The sequence below is a fragment of the Sparassis crispa genome (genome assembly GCF_003851025.1).
Source record: "Sparassis crispa DNA, contig_000009F, whole genome shotgun sequence".
NCBI lineage: Eukaryota > Fungi > Basidiomycota > Agaricomycetes > Polyporales > Sparassidaceae > Sparassis > Sparassis crispa.
In genome coordinates, this window is record NW_020939756.1 from 420,019 (window position 1) to 441,610 (window position 21,592).

Genomic DNA, 21,592 nt, shown 5'->3' on the forward strand with positions numbered 1-21,592 from the left:
AACGCGGGCACGGAGAACCGCATTTGATCACGAACATCAGATCCATAAGCTACCTCTTGCACAGCCCAAGTTACTCGGGCACCGATTCGGTCCTGTAGCAGTGGCACTAGAGTAGCAGCGCCACCAACGCGTTCGAGTGAGAGCACGTGCTTTACACGTGGTGCAGGTTGCGGGTTGGTAGACGCTCAGCTATCCCGGAGGGTGTGTTGTTAACTTGGCGTTTCTCTGTGTTCACCGCCAGGCCGCGAATCGAAATACGGTTGTATCGATACACACTCTGAATCTTCGTCAGCAGTGGCAACGCCCGGAAAATTCCTTCGAGGTGCTGACGAAGCCATACATGATTACCAATATACATTCGCCAGTGCTACGTTAAAAAGCACTACAGTATTGCGGAGAACGCACTACTTTCATGAGTTACCGGAACTAACTTCGCGAGATCACCATGTCCAACGCGTCGCGCACTCCCATCTTCATCACCGGTGTCACGGGTGTGTTCACTGCTGCCATGTATTAATTCATGTTTGACGCGATCGGGTCCACAGGGTATGTAGGAGGTGCTGTTCTAACTCGTCTCCTCGCACATCCTTCCGCGAAGACGCTGGATATAACTGTCTTCTTACGCTCTGCAGAGAAGGCGAAGCTCCTCGAGTCCAGCTTTGGCGTGAGGACCGTAGTGGGCACGATCGCGGAGCTCGACAAACTAGAGGCACAGGCTGCAGCTGCACACGTCGTCTTCTCTATAGTGAGTAATATGCACCGATGGTCGCAGATATGTCTGGGTTGTTATAATGATCCGCGCTGCAGACGGACTCGGACGATATCCCTGCGACCGAAGCCATCCTTAGAGGACTGCGTAAGAGGCATGCCACGACCGGAGATCTTCCCATCTTGATCCACACGGTAAGCAATACTCACTTTCCGAGTGATACACATCTCGAGTTCAACCGAACACCCGCACTCCCGGCAGTCAGGCACGGGCGAGCTAATGGACAACGCAAAGGGGCTCTATACGACCGACACAATTTACAACGATCTTGATGCTGCACAAACTGAGACACTGCCTCCTACAGCACTGCACCGCCCAGTCGATCTAGCGGTCGTCCGTGCAGATGCAGAAGGGTACGCGCGAACACACATCGTCATGCCCTCTATGATCTACGGGATTGCGGGCGGCCCGCTTGTCGCAGCGGGCATATCGAACTCGCTTTCGATCCAGGTCCCTTACCTCATCCGCGCTTCGCTCGACCGCCGGCAGGCTGGCATGGTCGGCCGCGGCGTCCCCGTCTGGTCGAACGTACACATCGACGACAGTGCGTACGCCTCCGCTGCGTTCATATACTTCCCGTTGCTGAGGTACAGTGGGGTTACAGCGGCTGACCTGTTCATCGTACTGTTCGACGCGATCGTCGCGAGTCCTGAGAAGGTTGGCCATGGGCGAGAGGGGTACTACTTCGGTGAGGCGGGCGAACATAAGTGGGCCGACATCTCACGCGCTATCGGTTCCGCCCTGGTGGAGCTGGGTGTCAGTACGAGCGCCGAGCCAACAACTTTCACCACTGAGGAGCTCATCAAGTACTGGGGATCTGAGGTGAGTGTGGATTTTCTAGCGTCCTAATCGTCCGCAGCTGACTGACAATGCTCCCGTTGTCGCAGTATTGGGCCAACATCAGCGCAACCAATTCGCGCTGCCGCGGCAATCGCGGGCGTGCATTGGGATGGAAGCCCGTCCATACACCTGCCGACATGATTGCAGGCATTAAGCCTGAGATCGAGGCGTTGATCGCGAACCCCTCATACAAGGCAGTCGCCACCGACTGAGAGGTGGTCGTAGGAAATGTGATGTTAGGATTTCACTGGAAAACACATCTACCATTACATGTTTTCGGACAGACGAGAGCTAGAGTAGAATGCTGTGAAAATCTGTCTGGTAAATGTTAGAATTGTCTGTGAGATATTGATTGTGTCAATGGTACACGCGACGCCACCGACGCGTCTACACGCGTCAGTGAAACACGAAAGCCAGAGTGTGGTCAGGATAACGGTACTTATGTTGTTGAGGAGGTTGAGGAGGAGGAGGAGAAGGAATATTCCGGTCCAGGTCCCCAAACCTGCCCATAAATATCATCAGGATGCGCAGGCGGAGGCGCTGTATGTCGTATTCTCCAGTACTTGTAACTCACCAAGTCTTAGCGCGTCTAGTACGGAAAAGACTCTAAGTGCCACCAGACCCAGGGGCTTTCAGACCACCTGCTTATAATGCAAGCTATCTCGAGAAGAACGAGAAAACACCATTGGACGCCACTGCCTGTCACATCATAATGCCTATCATAATCCACTCAGTGAATCTCCCATACACTCGTCAGTAACGCACTCTTCTGGTTACGCTGCAACTTGAAGGAGGGACGGGTGCGTATTACGGCCAGATAGAATCAGCATGTAGATTGGCTAGTAATTGCGCGCCGGAGCTGACAGACGGGTCCCGCGTCGGGAGGATATACATGAACGACACGATCTATTCGGTGCTCCACCCCACAAATTGTTCAGAGAATCCCTCCAAAGGTACCGCACCATGCGCATGACCTTCCTGGCGACAGACACTGTAGGCACTGTAGGACAGCGCACACGGTGTCGACGCGAGTATTTCGAACCCGAGCTCGATTAATCCGTACGTCGCTCGACCGTCACCGACACGGCGTGGTCGCGCTTGGAATCGCTATCTGGCCGGACGCCGCAGCGCGATTCGCCAGCACTTCCCTGCGATTCCAGTGAGTGAGAAACATGCATATGACCTGGTAACATACGCACACTGGGTAGCCTTTATGTATTGCTCTTTGACACGATCCTCGCGATTCCCGAGAAGGTCGGACACGGACGCAGGGGTATTACACTGGCAAGAACAGTTTGCATACTTGGGTGGACATTGCCCAAGTGCGCCTGCCGCTTGGACTGATCGATAGTACTGGGCCGATATCGTTCACGAATGAAGAGCTCGTCAAGTATTTGGGATTTGGGGTGCGTTCGAGCGAAGGAGATGAGCGCAGCTTCCCACTCCATGACAGACCATATGAGCAATTCCTGCAAGCATGGCCATCAGCAAAAACGGGAAAATATTATATAAGGTTACACCGAATACATCGGGGTAGTAGGTGTTGTGTAAGTTACAACGGACTAGTAACGTTTACGCCGATTAGTAGTCAAAATAAAGGTAGTAGAGGTCTATAAAGAGGATTACATAGTACAGAAATTGATACACAAGTTACAATTAAAATACACATTGTGGGAGAGTTGTCGTGCAATGTAACCCAAGGAAATGGTTGCTCACCGAGTTGTGAAGTCGGAAGAATTTCTAGACACTTACATAAGCCTACATAGGATGTTGTAAGTACTCGCGCTTTGCGAACTTTGCCCTTCCGTCGTTTCAGGCCCCCGAATACCGCACCAAATGCATGCATCAACGCAAAGCTTTCGTCCAGGCCCTCACAGCGAAAAGATCCGAAGCCGTTTCGAGACAATAGGGTAGTTCAGAGTAGGGTTTTCGACCGGGTTTCGAGCTGGTTTTCGATGCGGTTTTCGAGGCCGGAGAAATCCGAAAACGACTTTGGTTTTGAGACGACGGCCCAAAGCCGGTTTTCGGCTTCTTCGGCATCAACTTCGGACTCTGAAAGTGAGCTGTGCAAATTGCCGATCATCGATGACGGGCACGTCGTCGCTGTCGTCGACGACAGTGACGAGGTCTTCCGGTGGAGAAATTAATTTTTCCGCTCACTTATTCTGGAAGGGTGATACTCATGGAAATTATGAAAGACCTCTTAAACATGGCAGACAATAAGTGCTTAGGTCGGGGGATGCATTTCGAGACAGCGGCGCTGTCGCGCACGATGAGCACAGCTACTTTGGCGTCACTGACAGCTCGGTAGGCATGCCCGAGGTTCTCCCGTAGAGCGGCTTATTTGAAGTCCGCCTCCCAACAGTGTCGCCTGCGCCTAGCCGAAACCCGTTTTCGGGCTTCTCGGGGAGTCGAAAGCCAGATCGAAAACTGGTCGAAAACCAGCTCGAAAACTGCTCGAAACCTCTACTCTGAACTACCCTAATGTCTGAGGCAAGTCTGAGGCTAATCTCGACACACCGCGACTACCGTCTGCCGACAATTCTCGCCACCCTCACTCACATATAAATTTGCAGCCTCTCCCGGTTCAATGCTCCTCTCAGGTGAGTGCCTTTACATGCAGCTAACTTGGTATCTATATTGTACAGATCTACCGGGTTCGTCGGGCTTGGTTGGCCACTCGTCGCCGCCGGAGCGGAGCGGCGACATGCGGTGCATTCTATGTCAAGCTCTATTATTATATGTCCACGGCTGAAGCATGGTGATTTTTAGTGTTGTTCATTATTGCGCTTTGATAGGCACACGGGTTTTGGTGTGGTGAGTCGGCCTAACTAGGTCTAATGTAGAGCACTCTGTATGCCTTGTATTGTAGCAGTAACAATAATATATTGTGACATAATTTAAAATACTCCCACTATTGAGAATTATGGGACCGATCTGAATGAATTGGTTTCGGTCTGTTTAGGATGGTTTGTGCCTACGTGGTACACTAACTTTTGTAGGAAGTTATATGAGCTTCATAACCTGGAAAATTCTTGGAGAGTTTATAACTAATTATACCAGTTGGCAACTCTGCAATTTGGCTCAGGTTTATGATGCAATGTATTCCTTGGTGAAAAAATTCCGCAAGTTACATGGAATTATGCCTTTATAATCTCTTTGGAGAAAATTCCCGTTTTTGCTGATGCTGAGGAGTGCAGGAACGTATTGTAAAGCTTGTCTAAATCACTGCTGATACCATTAAAAAGTGGGCATCATGTCTGACATCGAAGCATTTATCAACCAGAAAAGCTACAAGGTGGGGATTGCACTAACCCACTATGCACAAAACTACCACACATTTATTTTGAAAGCACGAACAGAGCTACATCGATAGCAAGAAGAGCATGCAGGACTGAGAGATTACGTAGAAAGCACGGACACTTCAAACTGTGAAACCAGGAAGTATAAAAATGCTACACCTTGCAGACAGTAGCAACGAGAGCAAGAAAGGCCTGTGGACTTTCAGGAGATAATGAAGAGACGAGATAAGTGCATCACAGTAGTCACGCAGCAGATGTACAAGATATGGGGCGTCTGCGACACTCCGGTGTAGGGGGCTTGATCGCAGGAGGAACAGAGCACCTTGGCCATAACCATTCTGCCAACGTAGTCAGTCACAGAGCCGAGACGCGAAGAAAAGGATGAACATTTCATGTTGCCAACACGAGCAACTTCCATTTTCCGAACAGACTGGAAGTCGGCCAAGAGTTCATAAACTATAGGTGGAGCTCCGTGGTGGCCCACACACCGGCAGTCCTCGATGTTTGGAAATATGTGATATAAAAATAGTGCACACTGCCTGATGTGGTCTGGCGTACACTCGTGCCAATCATGGCAAATCTCCAACATATGCAGGCCATGGGATAAAATCGGCACTGTCTCGAGGTCTATCGAAGGCAAGCCTCCAAGCCTGCCATTCATGAGACTGAGTTCACGGAGGTCCGGACAATGTAGCACAAATCCAAGGAGAGATGATATGGATATGATACTACCCTCAGAATAGTTAGCTATCAGTGTGATGAGACAGGGCCATGATTTCGTCATATCACGGATATCATCATCTGTGAAGGACACCGCACGAGTACCGAAGGTTACCTGCACCTCTTCCAGAAACTGTAAATGCCGTAGAGGTTGCAGTACATCCATGTACCGGGAATAATCTACAAGCTCATGGACGAAATCACAGTAAATGCGAATCCGACACATTGAGTTGATCCTTTCCGCCTGAGATAGCATAGCGAGTATGCTGTTGAGTTCCCGGGCTGCTTCGCATAGAGGGTCAAGACAATGAAGCTCGAATGACTGCAGTGGTGTCGCAGGATCTATTGCTTGTAAAATGTGTTTGACACCAGAAAGACGGCCACTGATAAGTTGCAGGTGACCCAAAGGAAGGAAACCTGAACGTGATGGCATGCCGTTTATCTCTGACATATCAAGAATAAGAATAATTTCAGCAAGCTTCTCCATCCCTGCCAGATTGGCCACCACAGACCATGCAGATACAGGACATGTGGTGCATAGTTTGCGGAGACATCGGAGCTGAGCGATATCCTGCATCACTGGTAACCTGTGGACAGCGGCATGTGTTACAACGCTCCTCACTTGTGGCGCGTCTTTTCTTTTTCTTTTCCTTGTTCCCTTTACGTTACCAGACCACGTGATCCAACACGTGACTCATCGGAGCGCAACCTCCGATTCTTTATCCAGATGTCCAGAACCCCTAGTCTAGGGTTACACCGGATCCAACTCCGGACCTTCTTCTTATCGCACATGCAAGACGTGCATGTATGCCTCATCTTTACCTCGTTCTGATACACGACTCGTTATTCCCATTAGTACTGATTATCTCTCACGACCTTACTCAGCTTTCTCATACATATTACTTCCTCGCTGTTACCTTGCCCAGATATCGTTTCACCTTATCTAGCCAATGAACGATCTCGCATTACTGCGTAGTACTGCGGATACCTTTTGTATAAGTAGATGACCTTGTCGAGCTGGATCCCCATCTCGACCTGGTTACCATTAAACCAGCTTTTCACTTGCCTTTGACTGAGATCGACCGTCAGTAGCAGACAGCTACTACGAGTCATAAGAACGAACTCTGATCGACCTTCAGTGCGAGGACATCGCCAGAAGTGTCACTTGAACGGACTTGTGTCTTAGACTAAGACCTTGTCTCGTGACGACTCGACTAGACGCTCGTGTTTCGCTGCCGCGTAACAGCATGCACATCTAGGGATTGCAAGGAAGGAATTGAGGAAGCTAATATCAACATTACGAGTTTGAATGTGGAATCCTGGTTGATTGGCAATGCACTATGGGCGTGCACTTTGAAATGCAACAGCGATGGTGATGTGAAAAGTAGCAGCTCCGACCCTAAGGGATGGGATTGCCGCCAGATCAGTCTCGAAAGAGATGTAAAGAGTGGTGTTCCTCATGTGAAGTGCACGATTATGGCAAAAATGGAAGAGGATATCTGCTCCTTTTCATAATCAACAGTGATTTTGTGCATGCGTCTGGCATAGTGGCAAAACTGCAGAAGCTCGGCTTCTGGAATAGATCCCCGCAGATTCTGGAAACCACGAAATGTCCAGAAATTTTGGCTGTGCATCCCAGATATATTGGAGCAGCTACGCATGCATGTAGACCTGCTGTTATTCTCTTGCACAAGTGCAAATAAGGTAGTCAATACCTTGAGAAGCGGCAGAACTTTGTCAAGATCGCTCCATAAAGTATCCAGAGCATGTTCAGAGAATGCCTTGCACACACGAGCAGAGCGCGTAAGATCTTTCAAGTCCGGACTGTCCGGTGACATGTTCATAGAATCGTCCTCGAGTCGAAAATGACAAACTTGGAAGACCTCCCGTAGGATATCATTGTTCTGTAACACTGGATGAGAGCCATTCAGTTCACCCAATTCCATCGCGAGCGACGTTGAATCAAATCAAGGCAGTCGAGACGCTGTTGGAATTTCGAGTTGAGGCTGTATTCGTCACGCATCACAACTAGTCGGCCATGTCACTCGCACCTTGGACAGTGTCACAGACTGGTCCAAGTCGACCGTCCTTGCCATGGCCAGCGTGCTGTTTTTGCTCACCACCGCCAGAATAGCACATTAACCTGTTAGATTAGATAATCCATCAGTCTCTTAAGTGTCTAGACTCAAAGCAATGCAAGATGCTGTACACCTAGATACCTATTGATCAGGCTGCACTATGCACTGCTATGTAGAAGCTATGCATAGCTATGCCTGCCTATGTTCATAGCCACAATCCTGTGTTACTCACAGGTTTGTATAGCCACACTCTAGGTAGATATAAACCCCCTAGAGTCCACTCTGAGTCCCCAGTGACTCACTTCTGGACTCTAGGTGAGTAGAGTACTTTGTCCTCAATATTATTTAGTGACTCACTTCTGGACTCTAGCTGTGTTGCCCAGCTCTTCTGTCCTGTTATTTGAGTCCCCTACAAAGTCTGCATATTGCGACTTTATTAGGTTATGAGCCCCGCGCTCTAGCCCCTTTGCTGTTGCTTTGTCTTGGTCACTTTTCTGTGCCTTTCTTGTCCTTATAGTGTGCTGCATATCCTTTATTTACAAAGACACCAACTGTTGGGTCTGTGCACTTCAGTGAGCCAGCCTTTGACCTTCTTGGGAACATCCTGGTAATCATCCCAGTGACCTGAGCAGTTGTACAACTGGGTGTTTAGTAAATACTTACTGGTTACAATTACTATACCTCCTTTCCTGCACACACTCCTGAGGACTATCCTGCACTTTTTCAAGCACCAGACATAATCACACACATCCCTTTACCCCTTTCCACATCATGTCTTCCACCTCTACCCACACTCCCAACTTTGCCAAGCTCAATGACTCCAATCACCCTACTTGGAGCGGTGAAATGGCTGCATGGTTGTGCTCTGCAAACCTTTGGAGACTTGTCAATGGCAAGCTTCCACAGCCAAAGCTCTCTGGATCACCTACAGCAGCTGAGCAAACCAAGCTAGACACTTGGGAGGCCAATGCAGAGAAAGCAGCTGGTCAAATCTATTTGATGGTGGAACCAGATCAGCGCACTCACTTTGCTGGTGTGGTGGATGACCCTATCAAAATGTGGGAACAGCTTGCAGCTGTTCATCTGCAGAAGAAACCTGGAGCGCATTTCAATGCTTATAATGATGTCTTCTCCATCAGAAAGCAACCAGAGGAATCACTTCAAGGGCTTGTCAATAAGGTCAATGCTGCCATGCAGCGCGTTAAAGACCTTCGCCCTAATGACTTTGATCTGACAAAGCTGGATGAAGAGTTAACCTCCATCAGCCCATTCAGTCATGTTTGTGAACTGGACTCCCATTTACCCTGACATTGTCATGAACTGGACAGCCAGCGGACGTCGGCCCATCGGTCTGTGTAAGGAGCTGTCAGCGATCGGCTCATGGCGATGAAGGGAATGCTGGAGCGATGGGCCCACCGCCATAGGAGTATTTCTGAGCGATCAGCCCACCACCATGATGCTACTATTATACAGGCATGGGCCCACCGCCGCGGTGATAGTTCTGAGCGATGGGCGCACCGCCATAGGTGTATTTTTGAGCGATCGGCCCACTGCCACGGGGCTATTATACAGCCATCGGCCCACCGCCATAGGTAGTGTTCTGAGCGATTAGCCCACCGCCACGGGGCTATTACACAGCCATTGGCCCACCACCATAGGTAGTGTTCTGAGCGATCGGCCCACCGCCACTAGGGCTATTATACAGCCATTGGCCCACCGCCATAGGTAGTGTTCTGAGCGATCGGCCCACCGCCATAGGTAGTGTTCTAAGCAATTGGCCCACCGCCATAGGGATATTTCTGAGCGATCAGCCCACCGCCACGGGGCTATTATACAGCCATCGGCCCACCACCACCGTGGTAGTACTGAGCGATGGGCCGACCGCCATAGGTATACTTCTGAGCGATCAGCCCCCCGCCATTGGTATATTTCTGAGTGATCGGCCCACCGCCATGACGCTATTATACAGCCATCGGCCCACTGCCATAGGTAGTGTTCTGAGCGGTGGGCCGACCACCATAGATAGTGTTCTGAGCGATGGGCCGACCGCCATAGGTAGTGTTCTGAGCGATGGGCCCACCGCCATAGGTAGTGTTCTGAGCGATGGGCCCACCGCCATAAGTAGTGTTCTGAGCGATCGGCCCACCACCACGGGGCTATTATACAGCCATCGGCCCACCGCCATAGGTATATTTCTGAGCCCATAAGCATGGGTCGCCTGAAATATCTGACTAGCCCGGGCATAGCTGAGTTATTTGCCTTGCCCTAGGTTGTCAACTGGGCTCGTATCGTGTCCGTGTCATCTTGGTGAAGCATGGGTGGGTGAAGGAACATACCGGATGATTCGTCAGGGAGTAGCATAGGTGGATGTATGAAACATGGAGATTGGTCGGGGGGAAGCATGGGCGGATGTATGAAACGTGGAGATTGGTCAGGGGGAAGCATGGGCGGATGCCACACCTGGTTGCCCGAGCCAAGAAGTAGACCATACGAAGTGAACGGATTGTACCCGAAGTCAACCGAAGAGCACGAAGTAGACGAGGATGCGGACCTGTGCAAATCAGCGTACGAGCCGAAGGACACCACAGAAGAAGGGGGCTCTGACGCCGAGTCATTGCTCATGCGGCACCTCTTGCTCAGACCTATCGGCCCACCACCATAGGTGTAGTTCTCAGCGATCAGTCAACCGCCATGGGCATATTTTTCAGTGATTGATCCACCGCCTAACAGGGCAATGATGGAGCTACCGCCTGCCAATAATTTCCACGTAATCCACCCATCATTCCCTCCAATTCTGGTTAGCTCACTATCAGCTCTCCTTGCAGTATCACACTCTCTCCCACTGTGGGAAGGGTTGGCGAACTGTGGCGAATATCCTTCGCCATCTGAACATGGAGTTCAGAATGACTTCGCCAAACTCTCCCAATTGGCATCGGCGTTTCGAGACATGCATCAGATATAATTTGGGATGTGCCCTTCTGGGTAGAGTATGTGGAGATGAATGGCGGTCCTTTCCACCATGAGTAGGGTTGGCGAACTGTGGTGGATATCACTCACCATCTGAACATGCAGTCCAGAATGACTTCGCCAAACTCTCCCATGTGGCATTGGCTTTCGAGCCATGCATCAGATACCATTGGGGATGTGCCCTCCTGAGGAGAGTATGTGGCTACTATGTTTCGCCTTACCACACCAGGTACATTGCCCAGGTTCAAAGACATGACAACCTTATATTCGACACACTACAGCATGAACGGACACCTGGCATTGGGCGATTACATTCCTAACTCACGCAGCTGCCGCGTCGCCTCCTGCAGCTCTTCCAGCACCACATCCAGGTTCTGATCTGTCCTCTCGTGCAACCAACTAGTGAGGTTCACGACGCGAACATGCAGCTGTTCAAGCTGCACCAGTATAGACTCGGAGACGGTGTACACCTTCTCCTACGTTCTCGAGGTTCAGCAAGACTGTAAGGTGCTGGAACGTACCACTCACCCAGGGATCACCAAGTTTGTACCACCAGGCCTCCATAGGGCTCCCCGCCGGCCCAACCTGACGATCCCATTTCCACCAGTAGTCGGGTGAATCCTCGAGTAGGTTCTTAGGACGAGGAACGAGGGTGGTGGGGCATGGAATCGCCTTGACGTCAATGCTGATGGGGCGCAGAACTTCGCGATTGAAAGTGCAGACGGTGAGGACACTGGCGATAACTCCACCATGGTCAATATGGTCAGCATGACCCGCCAATGCGAGGTCGCCACAGATACCCCTGACGGCGAACTGCACAGGACTCAGCAGGGTCAGGCGATATCAGCAAGAAAGGCGTACCATCTCCCGGCGCAAGCCTTCCTCCCAACGGACCTTGGTGAAGTGATCTGGGTCAGGCTCCAGTGCCAGAACAGCTTCTTGGATCCTCCAAGTGTAGACTTCCAACTGCAACCTCCCTCTGGAGAACAGGCAGGGGCGCGCATCTGATGTTGAAGACTGGGCAGACATGATGGTGAGTGGATGAGCTGAGGTTGATATCTGATCGACCTTATCTGATGTCTGATGTCATGCGATTGGAGAGCACATGCCGAGATGAAGCCCTCAGGCGAGGATGGAGGTCACTTCGCCAAATGTGATATTGGTGAGTAGGAATTACATACATGACGATCACTACATCGATATAGCAAACATGAATATGCGTACACCCCAGTGAACCCTGACTCAAAGCACATTTTCATCGCCCGCCCTTTCGTCCTCAATGTCCAGGGCGAGGATGTGGCTGAAGGCGTCAGTGGCGTGGCTGGCGAAGGTCCGCCACATACTCACTTGCCTGGCGGCATAGCAAACATGACCCCGCCAGGAAGGATCCGTCATCTCGAGCCAGTGAGCCCATCATTCCGCATTCCGCTTGAAGGTGGCTATGGTCCAGGCCATTTCTGAGTGGACCAAGACACGCTTCTCCCTCCATCTCTCATATCGAGCTCTGGCACGCAGCCAATTCACTCTATAGACTGGAGGGTAAATTAGCAGGAGGCCTAGAGATCGATCGGACAATTACGAACACTCATCCATCCATTCTGATGAACCTCGATCTCCAGCGACATTCATGGTCCAGAACCAAGCCAGGTTGACGTTCCTGAGCCCGGAGGTGCTAGCCTCGATGACGGCAGTCTTCACGTGCAGGTCCTTCTTATCCAAAGGGCGATAGAGGGCAAAGTCTTCATCGGTGGCATCCAAGCGCATAATGGCGCGTCGGTTGGCGGAATAGAGCCTGGCGCAGGCCAAGACGGTCTGATCAGCAGCATGAACCTCCGCCTGTGCACGGGTCATGGTTCCGACGCTGTTGGCGGGACGAACCCTCTTGCGGTAGAGGTAAGACTTCAGTCCAAGCGCCATGCGAAGCTCGTGGAGGATGTCATTCATCAGGCCTTTGCGCAACTCCAACTCTTGGGCCGCCAGGGTCTGGAGCCCGTTGGCGACGGCGGCCATGAATCCGATCTGCGAAGGTAAATTCAAGGAAGCTCGCTCGGGAGGAATCGCATCCTCGCCATACTCAGCGTCCTCCGGGTGTATTTGAAAAGGATTCTCATCCAAGGAATCCCAGAGCGCACCATCGTCACGATCTTCCATGGCGGGAACGTCCTCCAACCTTCCCATGAACTTCTCAGAGCGACGTTGGAATGTGAGAATGCTGACTTCGAGGTGCTGACGGCGCTCGAGAGTCTTGAGGTCCTCCGCCACGCTCGGATTTTGACTCGCCTTGCAGATATCATTCGCAAGCTTAAGCCTGAAGGCCGTCAGAGCTGTATTTTTGTTAAGATGAGGCAAACTCACTGTGCTTCTTGAATTTTGAGGCCAGTCGACAACCATCCGGCGGTGCCCTTCTCCAAGCCCTTGGCGGACTCCTCGCCCGCCAGTCTGAGTTGGGTGAGGTCTTTACCTGGGGCTTGCATTCACGTCAACTACATGCCACACGACGATGGAAGGATACTCACCCTTCATGAGCTGGACATCGAAGGTGTCCATGATCTTCGGATCATTTTGGTGAGCCTCCATAGCGTCATCGTACTCCTTCTGCCATGCCTCAAGGACATCCTCATCTGTGGATGCAGATAAAGCTTCAAAGGACTCCTTGCTTCGTGGGAAGCCCAGGAGCACGCGTTTCCACTTTGTCATCAAGGTTGGCACTATAGGCAGCATAAGCCAGGTGGCAAATAGGGAAGGAGGAACCAGGCTCACCCATGCGAGTCGTCTTCTTCCAGTTGGAGTCATTCATGTGATCGTCAAGGACTTCTTGGCGGTGAGCTCGGGTCATGCCCCTGGTACTGCCTGAGACCTCATTTGTCGGTGCCCACAGGGTCTCGATGACCTCGCCATCGACCATACCAGCGCCAACTATAAAGTTGGGTGAGAACCATTGGAAGCAGCAATCTTGGTGTCCGTGCACATGAAACAAGCCAATGCCTTGGTCTACCTTGAGCTCGAAGGGCATCCTCAGATAGGCGCTGTGGCGGAAATGTTTGCGGACATGGACGCCATACTGGCACATGATGTCGTACATGATGAGGATGAGGGTGATACCGGTGAGGGTCAGGAGCGCATTGCTGAGAGAGTAATCCATATTCATTTGTCTGCAGAGGGTGCATCGGTGAGAATGAATCATAACAAGAGACATATGTGAACCTTTCTCCCTTCTGGAAATTGACGACAGTATGAGGGACGAAGAAACCATGTCTGGCGCAAGCAGTGGCCCCGATTCCTGTGACGTCGAGGTTGGCGCGATCCACATTGGCCTGATTGACAGTGCGGTGCTCATGACAAGTGGAGCGCTGGTGGGCTTAGGAGTCAAGGGCGGAAGAAGCACGTGCAGCCAGACACGCACCTGATGCGACTCCATGGCCACCGCCAGATGAGCCTTGTAATCCTCTTGGCCGACCATGAATGCCTGGCCGTCACTGAGGGCGACGTCCTCCTCGGGGTGCTTCATCTTCATGTGCTCTGCACTGAAATTGCCATCCATGACAAAGCCGCGTTTGAACTTCCACTGCACTGGATCCGCTTGCCAATCGAAAGGCAGGTTGAGCCCAGGCTGGGGACAGGCGGGACAAAATATGGCGAGGCCACCCTTCTCCACAGGATGGAGGGCATCGTGTGAGAAGCCGTGCCACTTGCGATATTTGAATTGGCGCCATTGGCGGGACACCCGCATCAGCTCACGATAACGGTCCTGGCGAGGAACTGGCATGAACGGTTGGGCCATGGGAATGCATGTGAACACTTACGGGAACGGTGCCAGGGAAGGCATTGCTCGTGACCCGTTTGAGCTTGCTGTAGTAGTTCAATGCCACCATCTTGCACTCTTTGTTCTCCAGAAGGAAATCGTCGAGGACGGCGAATGTGAAGGCGTTATGGGGATCCTTGACGGTACCAGGGTAAAGTCCCATTTGAAGAAGCTGCATGTCACGCTCCACTGCCATCTCACACTGGCACCAGTCAACGCCGATATGGTGAACGCCAGAGATGTCGACAATGACTATGATCCGATTCCCGTAACTGTCACGGCGAGGTGGCCGGGAGAGCACCGGTGGCACATCTTCCTCCCAAGTGGGATCGGGAGCATCATCAGTTTGCCTTGCTTCACCATCAAGGGTGCCTGCCAGAGGTGCAAAGTTGAATGGGACCTCGCCATCATCTGAGATCTCGCCATCATGTGCATTTAGGTCTTCATTGGAGGCATTCCAGAAATCGGACCCCGGGGCCACCACCGGTGCAGGGTTGTTATGTGCTGTGAAGGCGCCCAGAGGGCAGGGATCTCCACCATGCCCCAAATGGATGCAGACGCCAACCCGATACAGTGATGCCGGCTCAAAATACTGACCCTGCCAATGCTCTATCCGATGGAAAGGAGCACGCTGATGGCCGTTACGACAGCAGTCGGTACAGGTGAGCGGTCTGCCCATACAGTCCAGGCATCGCCACTGTCCCTCGCCAACCTTGCATTCCGCACAGTTTCTGGGCTCAGGCGGGGCTTCTATCTCAACAATGGCATGAAGATAGTCATCACGGTGGGGTATCCAGTCCCTCATGAAGTCATTCTGGGTCTATCGCGCATGGTCAGACCGTCAGATGGTCATGGCGGGAGTGCCCACCTTTGTCTTCCGAGCCGCCGGATCCAGCTGAATCGGCACACCTATGTTGCCCAGGACGTCGCCATCATCCAAGTTAAACAAGGAGCCTGAAGCTGGAGCCTTCGATGGACTTTTGGAAGGTGATGGCACGTTTGAACCCGTGGGCATGGGCAAAGGTACGTCCACATAGCGTACTCCCCTAGTGGTCTGCTTAGCTACCTTGGTCACAAACTCAACCTCATCATCCAGGTCTACAACGAGCCTGCTTTTGTTGCATCTGCTCATGGTTCAGGTCAGTGGGGAGTCGTATTCCAAGCCAATCGATGAGCATTGTGTCCCTATCGCACAACACGTGCAAATCACACACGGCCTTGCTGCCCATCAGACTACTCATCAAAGTGGTTAAGAATGGCTGCAATGCCTGGGCCTTATCACCTCGTGGTCTCTTTAGGCACCATATCAGCGTTATGCAGATAAGGATGCCATGTTGGTGAGAGGTCCGCCAATCGTATGTCGCCCTCAGTGCTAACTTTGCCTTGACTCGGAGTAGCATAATGTTCAAAAGGGAAACGTGCACTTGCACCGCGCGCTCGCCAACACTGCCGCCATCTGCCCCACTAGCACTCACAACTTCTCGACCGAATACATTTCGCCACCATCTCTGCCAACTTCGAGGTCCGCCAACCATACGCTGCCATCAGTGATAACTACACCTTGAGCTGAACACTGTCGAGATGTGAAATGCGCACTTGTACTGCGCGCTCGCCAACCTTCAGCTAGGATTCGGAAATTTGTGACTCCATACATTTCGCCATCACCTCCGCCAACTTTGTCCCGCCAATGAAGCTGCCATCGACAGTCTCCATCCCCTGCATAGTGTTCTCGTCTCCATCAGTCTCTGGCATGATGTCCCTCTAATAAGCGAGCCAGTTAGGACCTGTTCTGAGTTAGGAATGCAGACTCGGTGATGAACTGTGCACATGCCAATGTGTGAGGCGTAATATGAAGCTTGCATCCAGTGGGGCGCCGGAATGCCTAGCCTGTTCTGGACACCCTCTCGCATGAAGTATGCATAGACGAGCCTTTCGCCATCTGCTCGAGTGACGCCATGACGAATCGCCTTTCCACAGAAGGCTATGACAGTTCCAGGACTATAATCGATGGCGACACGCATGGCGGGGAACTTCAACCACGCGCAAGTGTAGTTGCCCAACGTCGCCAACAGGTCGTAGAACGTGTATCTTGTCTTGCTATCTTGGTGGAAAGGAGTTTCCCGGTTGGCGATCACCTGGAGCGCATTGAATGGCGACGACCAGTTCAGCGCCATCTCTCGCAATTCTGGGTCTTGCTGGATCAAACCCAAGCACTGGCGTCCTGCGGCATATAGTGTTGGGTGAACGACGGCCAGGATGGCGCCCAGCAATGCAGAGGAGTCATGAATATCACGCAGCCAACTTCTTCCGCCCTCAAGCTTCAGGCTGGTGGAGGTCTCCAGCCTCCCAGACTCCATATGCTGCAAAGGCTGTCCAGACGCAAGGCAAATGGCGTGGCGAGGAGACCCACCTCTCTTACTTGTTGGAACCAACCTGGCGAGAGACACAAGGAGCCCGCTGGGAATTGGGCACACTCCTTAGGAGGCAAGAAGTACAACGGGTTGTGTCGCCAACTGGCGGTGGTGCTGGAAGGCTTACTGGCTGCTATTGCTGGGTGTAGGGCCCTGGTCGCTTTGAGCATCTTCGTCTGACAAATTTGTCAGATCACAGCGCAAGGCTGGGCAAGCCACTCACCTGGCGGTCTGGTATCAACACTCTTGGAAGTATCCAAGCCAAGATGTGTCCGTGCATGTCCACGAGGGTGGCGGGCTGGTCTATGCGTATTTCGCTCTCACCAAATGGAGGAGGCCACTTCCGTTCCAGTTCTGCCTCGAGGACTTCATTCTGCCCCGTGGGCTGAATCGAAAGGCTGTCGCAATATCTATCAATGTCCCACTGCAGCCTTACTATTACAATGGCGTGATCAGTGTGATCAGACCTGCGGCAAGACTAATGACTACCAGGATTACGGATGGCCTTCACAAGAGCATCTGCAATGCCATTGCACTCCAATAGGAGGGCGGATGGCATGGACGGAGGCACTTCTATAGATGGCGCAGAATGGGCTGCATGAGTGGCCAGATGGAGCTTTCGGCGGAACATGAGCTCCAAGACTCCTGCTATCTGATCGGTCAGTGGCATGGGTGACAGATTGCTCATCTTGATACTGTCTGCCAATCAATGGGATGATTACAGCATACATCGGTTGAAGGAATGCACAGGTGTATGGCGGGCTCAGGCGGTTGGCTTGCAGATGCAGGGGAGAATGTAGGAGGGGCCAGAATGGCAAAGAACAGTATGCATTCATCTGCCTGCATATTGCTTGCAAGCACGTCCCTTGCACATCTCACATGTTCATCATACCGCCGAGCTGGACTTGATGCCGCCATGCCGGATCACGGGCCGGGTGGTCCGCCATGTCTGGGCCCTTCGTCACCGCCATCTAATTGGCCGAGCCTAACTCCGAGGAAGCCCTTTATCCCACAGATTGGCATGCAGATGATCGCCAGATTGCCTCCGCCCAGCATTCGCAAGATGAAGTTGGCGTGGTGTGCTCTGCCATAGAAGCGGCATTCAACATTGCCTTTCACCAGGCATGAATGCTAGTGCATACCTACTACCACCTCCCACCACTGCAAAAATACACATACAATGCTTCAGCAGTCACCACACACCATGGCGAGGAGGGTAATTGGTGTAAGCCCAGATGGGCCATCAGCACGTGCATGTTGAGTTGTGGGCAGCCGACGAGGAAATGGACAGAGCGCTGCCCGTTGAACTATCGACCCCCTTCACTGTCCCAACACAAAAATCTCATCCTCGACATCGAGAAAGCATGCCGGCGAGATTTGTAATTTTGATGGAGCATCAGCTCATACTCTCTGAGAAGCTGCGGTCTTATGACATGGCAGATGCCAAGGGACGCAAGACTCTGGTTCAGAGCTTGCGCCAGAAGCTGAAGACACAGTTTGTCGACACGTCAAATTATGACGACATCATTGTGGAAACTGTGAGCAGTGTTTCATGTCTGTGAGGTCCCCACTAACTCTCACCGCAGAAAATCCGAGAGTGGCTCAATAACCACGCCTGCCATGTGCAGGAGAAAGCGATGAAAAAGCGTATGCATGTTTCTGGCAAGCCCAATGCCTTCAAGGTGTGGGATGCACTGGAGAGGGACAAGGAGGTGACTGAGGCCGTGCGAGCACTCACGGCAGATAAGGATTGCAATGTCTCCAAGGTGTGGAGAGTCGCATGGAGTGCCGAATGGGCAAAACTGTCCGAGGAGGAGCAGAAGGTGTATGAGGAAAAGGCGGAAAGTTGGTGCAATGGCACTCTGGATGATAAGACGAAAATGAAGTGCGTACCTCCTGTCACGTAGCATAAGGCAAATCCTGACCTAAGACAGGCTGAGGGAGCAGCGAATGATGCAATATCTGAAGAAGTTTGCCAAGACTATGTGGGACACCATGGGCATTCGCATGGCATTCATGCTAGCATATCCGAAGGAAGCGGGGAGTCTGAAGGTAGAGATGTGAGCGTAGACCGTCCGATTGTTGCCATCTGCTAACCCCCGAGTGAAGGGTGGAGGTCAACCACGCCATCACCAATGGAACTCCATTCGGGGCCTATCCTGGGTGGCTGCGTGCTTACCAGCCTCTAGCAAAGGTGTTCTCTGAGTGGGCCAAAGGCGAATACGGTAAGAAGACCTCAGTTGCATTGTCGCTGGCACACTGACCTGATTCCTTAGGTGTGACTGAGACTACGGTGACGGTGAAGAAGACACCTGCCGATTGCATGCGGGCCATGGACAAGATTCAGTTGACGGCCAACGGTTTTCCTCTGCTCCCGTCGGTGCCCGAAGGTATGGCGGAAGCGCCTCTCAAGGTGATGAAGGTACAAGTTCGAGACTTCATGAATCATCACTATGGTATGACTCTCCCACTGGGTGTTGAGAGATGCTGACCAGTTTACAGCATTGGCGAAGGGTGTTCGGAACTGCAAGTCGCCATGGACGAAGCTGAACAGCATAGACGACATCAATGAGGTTATTCCAGCGGAGATGCTACCTGAGAACTTCCAGTGGATCGATCCCTCAAAGATGACAAGTGTTCCCGTTCGTGCCCTCCTCGACCACTGGCGGGCATGCCAAGAGGAACATGGACCTGAGCAGACCATGTGATTCACCCAGTACTTCGACAAGGATGGCGAAGCTGCTCCCGCCAAGTATGATCCTCTTCCACCACTTGACGGATCAGCACAGGCATTAGAAGAAGGATCTGAACATGAGGTCCAAGAAGCACTCACACCTAAGAAGGCGGGGAAGGCGAAGAAGAAGGGTAAACCTGTGCGCAAGGTCACGGGAAAGGCGGCATCGAAGGCGACAAAGGGCAAAGCGGCCCCTGGCAGAGCCAAAGGCGGTGGGCGTAAACGCAAGATGAAAGATGCATACGACTCGGAAGATGATGCCAGAAGCAGCCAAGACTCTGATCGGAGTTCACCAGATATACCCAGCATGGCTTCCGAAGAAGATACGGCCAGCGATGAAGATTCAGGGGATGGCGAGAGCGTGATTGCGAATAAAGTGAAGGGCAAGGCAGTTGCCACCACCAATGGACGTAAGGCTAACAATGGTGGTGCACCTCAAGCGAGTGGTAGCGGCGGTGCCAAGACGAAGGCAAAGCGAGGTCTCCAAGACCTTCCTCTGGGCGAACTGCACAGATTTGACACAGAGGAGACCGATGAAGCATCGAGTGAACTGGAGCCCAGTACAAAGGAGCTCAGGCTTGAGCTTCAAGGCCGAGCCCCGCATCTCACTGGCGGGAGTACTGTGGGGAGTACTGTGCCCCACCTCGTGAAAAGGAGAGACGTGTTTCTCGCCACCCTTTCCGTCGAACCGCGATACCAGGATATGCTGAAGGAAGTCAAGATTGCGACTGTGGTGAGCTCCTTTCGTGGGGATTCATAGCCACTATTGATCATCCGTCATATAGCCCCAGGTGTATCATTTCGCCAGGTATGATCCGATTCCCTGGAGCGAATGGTCGTATGGCCAGCGCTACCTCCCGCCGTCATTTCATGCGGTGGACAACTTTGACATCGTCGAGAACTGGTTGGGCGACAAACCATGGCTGACAAAATATCGGTTCTTACATCCACAGGGCGTACAACAATCTGCACTCGTGATTGGTATGGCGCTGAGGGACCTCACACAATCTCAGTTCATTGAGGAGGGTGAACCGACCAACCTTCCCGACTATGTGGTGAACTCGGCAATCTCATTTGACGCAGTAGAGCAGCTGCTTCGCTGTTGCGAGATCATTACCTTAGACATGGTGGAAGGGAACGTCACCCATGCCATGGTGAAGCCAGTGAGCAAGCCTGCCATACGCGGTGCCCCACAAGGTGGCGATGGCCTTGGGGGCCAGGAGGAGCAGGAAGGTGATGCCTCTGCAAGAACTCACGATGGCGCTGCTACTGCTGCCAAAGTTCACAAGGCTCACCAGCCTGCCCCCATGGCTGACAAACCAATCATTCCAAGTGGAGGAGACGAAGGGCCAAGCCAGGAGACCAGTGGTGGGGCCTCTGACGATGGCGAAGAGGACGATGCACACTTGTCCGTACCTAGCAGTGGTGCTGAACGACCGCCACCGCCTCCGTTTATACCTAAGATGAGGAAGGCCGCAGCCACGGAAGACCGTCCGTCAGGTCAAGCCAAAGCGCTCCAGGGAAGGTCGATCACCGATGCCCTTCAGAGTAATATCCCCGGCAGGATCACTCGCAGTCAGCGTCAAGCGATGGATGAGTCGCCCGCCAAGAATACCCGCAGTCAGCATCCACTAGGAGCTGTGAAAGATTTGAAGAAGCTTCCTGATCCAAAGCGGAAACGTCAACCAGCACGTCCCGAGCCCGATGGCGAAGACAGCTCTGGCGAAGACAATCCGCCACCTCGGAAGCGTGGATGTGGTACTCGGGACGAGTTGGTAGTGGCCTCGCCGAGGAAGAAGAATGCGAGGGCCGAGGACTCGGATGATGGTGACAAGCCTCCCGCAAAGTGAAGACGAGCTCTGCCTCAGACCCCGGAGGTCAAGGACAAGGGAGAAACCAAGCTGAAGCCGGTCCATCTGGGGAAAGCAGCTGCCAAAGTGAAAGAGAGTGGCCAAGTTGGTGCAGGTCG

General features: G+C 52.3%; 6 protein-coding genes across 6 annotated transcripts; 3 read left to right on the forward strand and 3 right to left on the reverse strand.

Annotated features, from left to right (window-relative positions):
- Window positions 1–445: 445 nt before the first annotated feature.
- Window positions 446–1,821, forward strand: SCP_1001450 (NAD-P-binding protein; the record flags this gene model as incomplete). The annotated part of the gene is made up of 6 exons (XM_027762013.1): window positions 446–491; window positions 546–745; window positions 808–903; window positions 971–1,313; window positions 1,374–1,591; window positions 1,657–1,821. The coding sequence occupies 6 exons, from the start codon at window positions 446–448 to the stop codon at window positions 1,819–1,821; spliced, it is 1,068 nt and encodes a 355-aa protein (XP_027617814.1).
- Window positions 1,822–8,480: 6,659 nt separating this feature from the next.
- Window positions 8,481–9,017, forward strand: SCP_1001460 (hypothetical protein; the record flags this gene model as incomplete). The annotated part of the gene is made up of 1 exon (XM_027762014.1): window positions 8,481–9,017. The coding sequence occupies one exon, from the start codon at window positions 8,481–8,483 to the stop codon at window positions 9,015–9,017; it is 537 nt and encodes a 178-aa protein (XP_027617815.1).
- A 957-nt stretch (window positions 9,018–9,974) lies between these two features.
- On the reverse strand, window positions 9,975–10,331 carry SCP_1001470 (hypothetical protein; the record flags this gene model as incomplete). Its single annotated transcript, XM_027762015.1, has 1 exon — window positions 9,975–10,331. The coding sequence occupies one exon, from the start codon at window positions 10,329–10,331 to the stop codon at window positions 9,975–9,977; it is 357 nt and encodes a 118-aa protein (XP_027617816.1).
- Window positions 10,332–10,984: 653 nt separating this feature from the next.
- Window positions 10,985–11,705, reverse strand: SCP_1001480 (hypothetical protein; the record flags this gene model as incomplete). Its single annotated transcript, XM_027762016.1, has 3 exons — window positions 10,985–11,152; window positions 11,205–11,489; window positions 11,538–11,705. The coding sequence occupies 3 exons, from the start codon at window positions 11,703–11,705 to the stop codon at window positions 10,985–10,987; spliced, it is 621 nt and encodes a 206-aa protein (XP_027617817.1).
- Window positions 11,706–12,251: 546 nt separating this feature from the next.
- SCP_1001490 (hypothetical protein) lies at window positions 12,252–17,559 on the reverse strand (the record flags this gene model as incomplete). Its single annotated transcript, XM_027762017.1, has 14 exons — window positions 12,252–12,984; window positions 13,032–13,137; window positions 13,193–13,384; window positions 13,437–13,828; window positions 13,881–14,026; window positions 14,080–14,424; window positions 14,480–15,298; window positions 15,347–15,602; window positions 15,954–16,044; window positions 16,131–16,239; window positions 16,299–16,847; window positions 16,898–17,065; window positions 17,113–17,324; window positions 17,379–17,559. The coding sequence occupies 14 exons, from the start codon at window positions 17,557–17,559 to the stop codon at window positions 12,252–12,254; spliced, it is 4,299 nt and encodes a 1,432-aa protein (XP_027617818.1).
- A 718-nt stretch (window positions 17,560–18,277) lies between these two features.
- Window positions 18,278–21,473, forward strand: SCP_1001500 (hypothetical protein; the record flags this gene model as incomplete). The annotated part of the gene is made up of 8 exons (XM_027762018.1): window positions 18,278–18,427; window positions 18,476–18,774; window positions 18,824–18,949; window positions 18,999–19,114; window positions 19,166–19,345; window positions 19,392–19,531; window positions 19,607–20,356; window positions 20,409–21,473. 8 exons carry the CDS (start codon window positions 18,278–18,280, stop codon window positions 21,471–21,473), a joined length of 2,826 nt encoding a protein of 941 aa, XP_027617819.1.
- Between the last annotated feature and the right edge of the window lie 119 nt (window positions 21,474–21,592).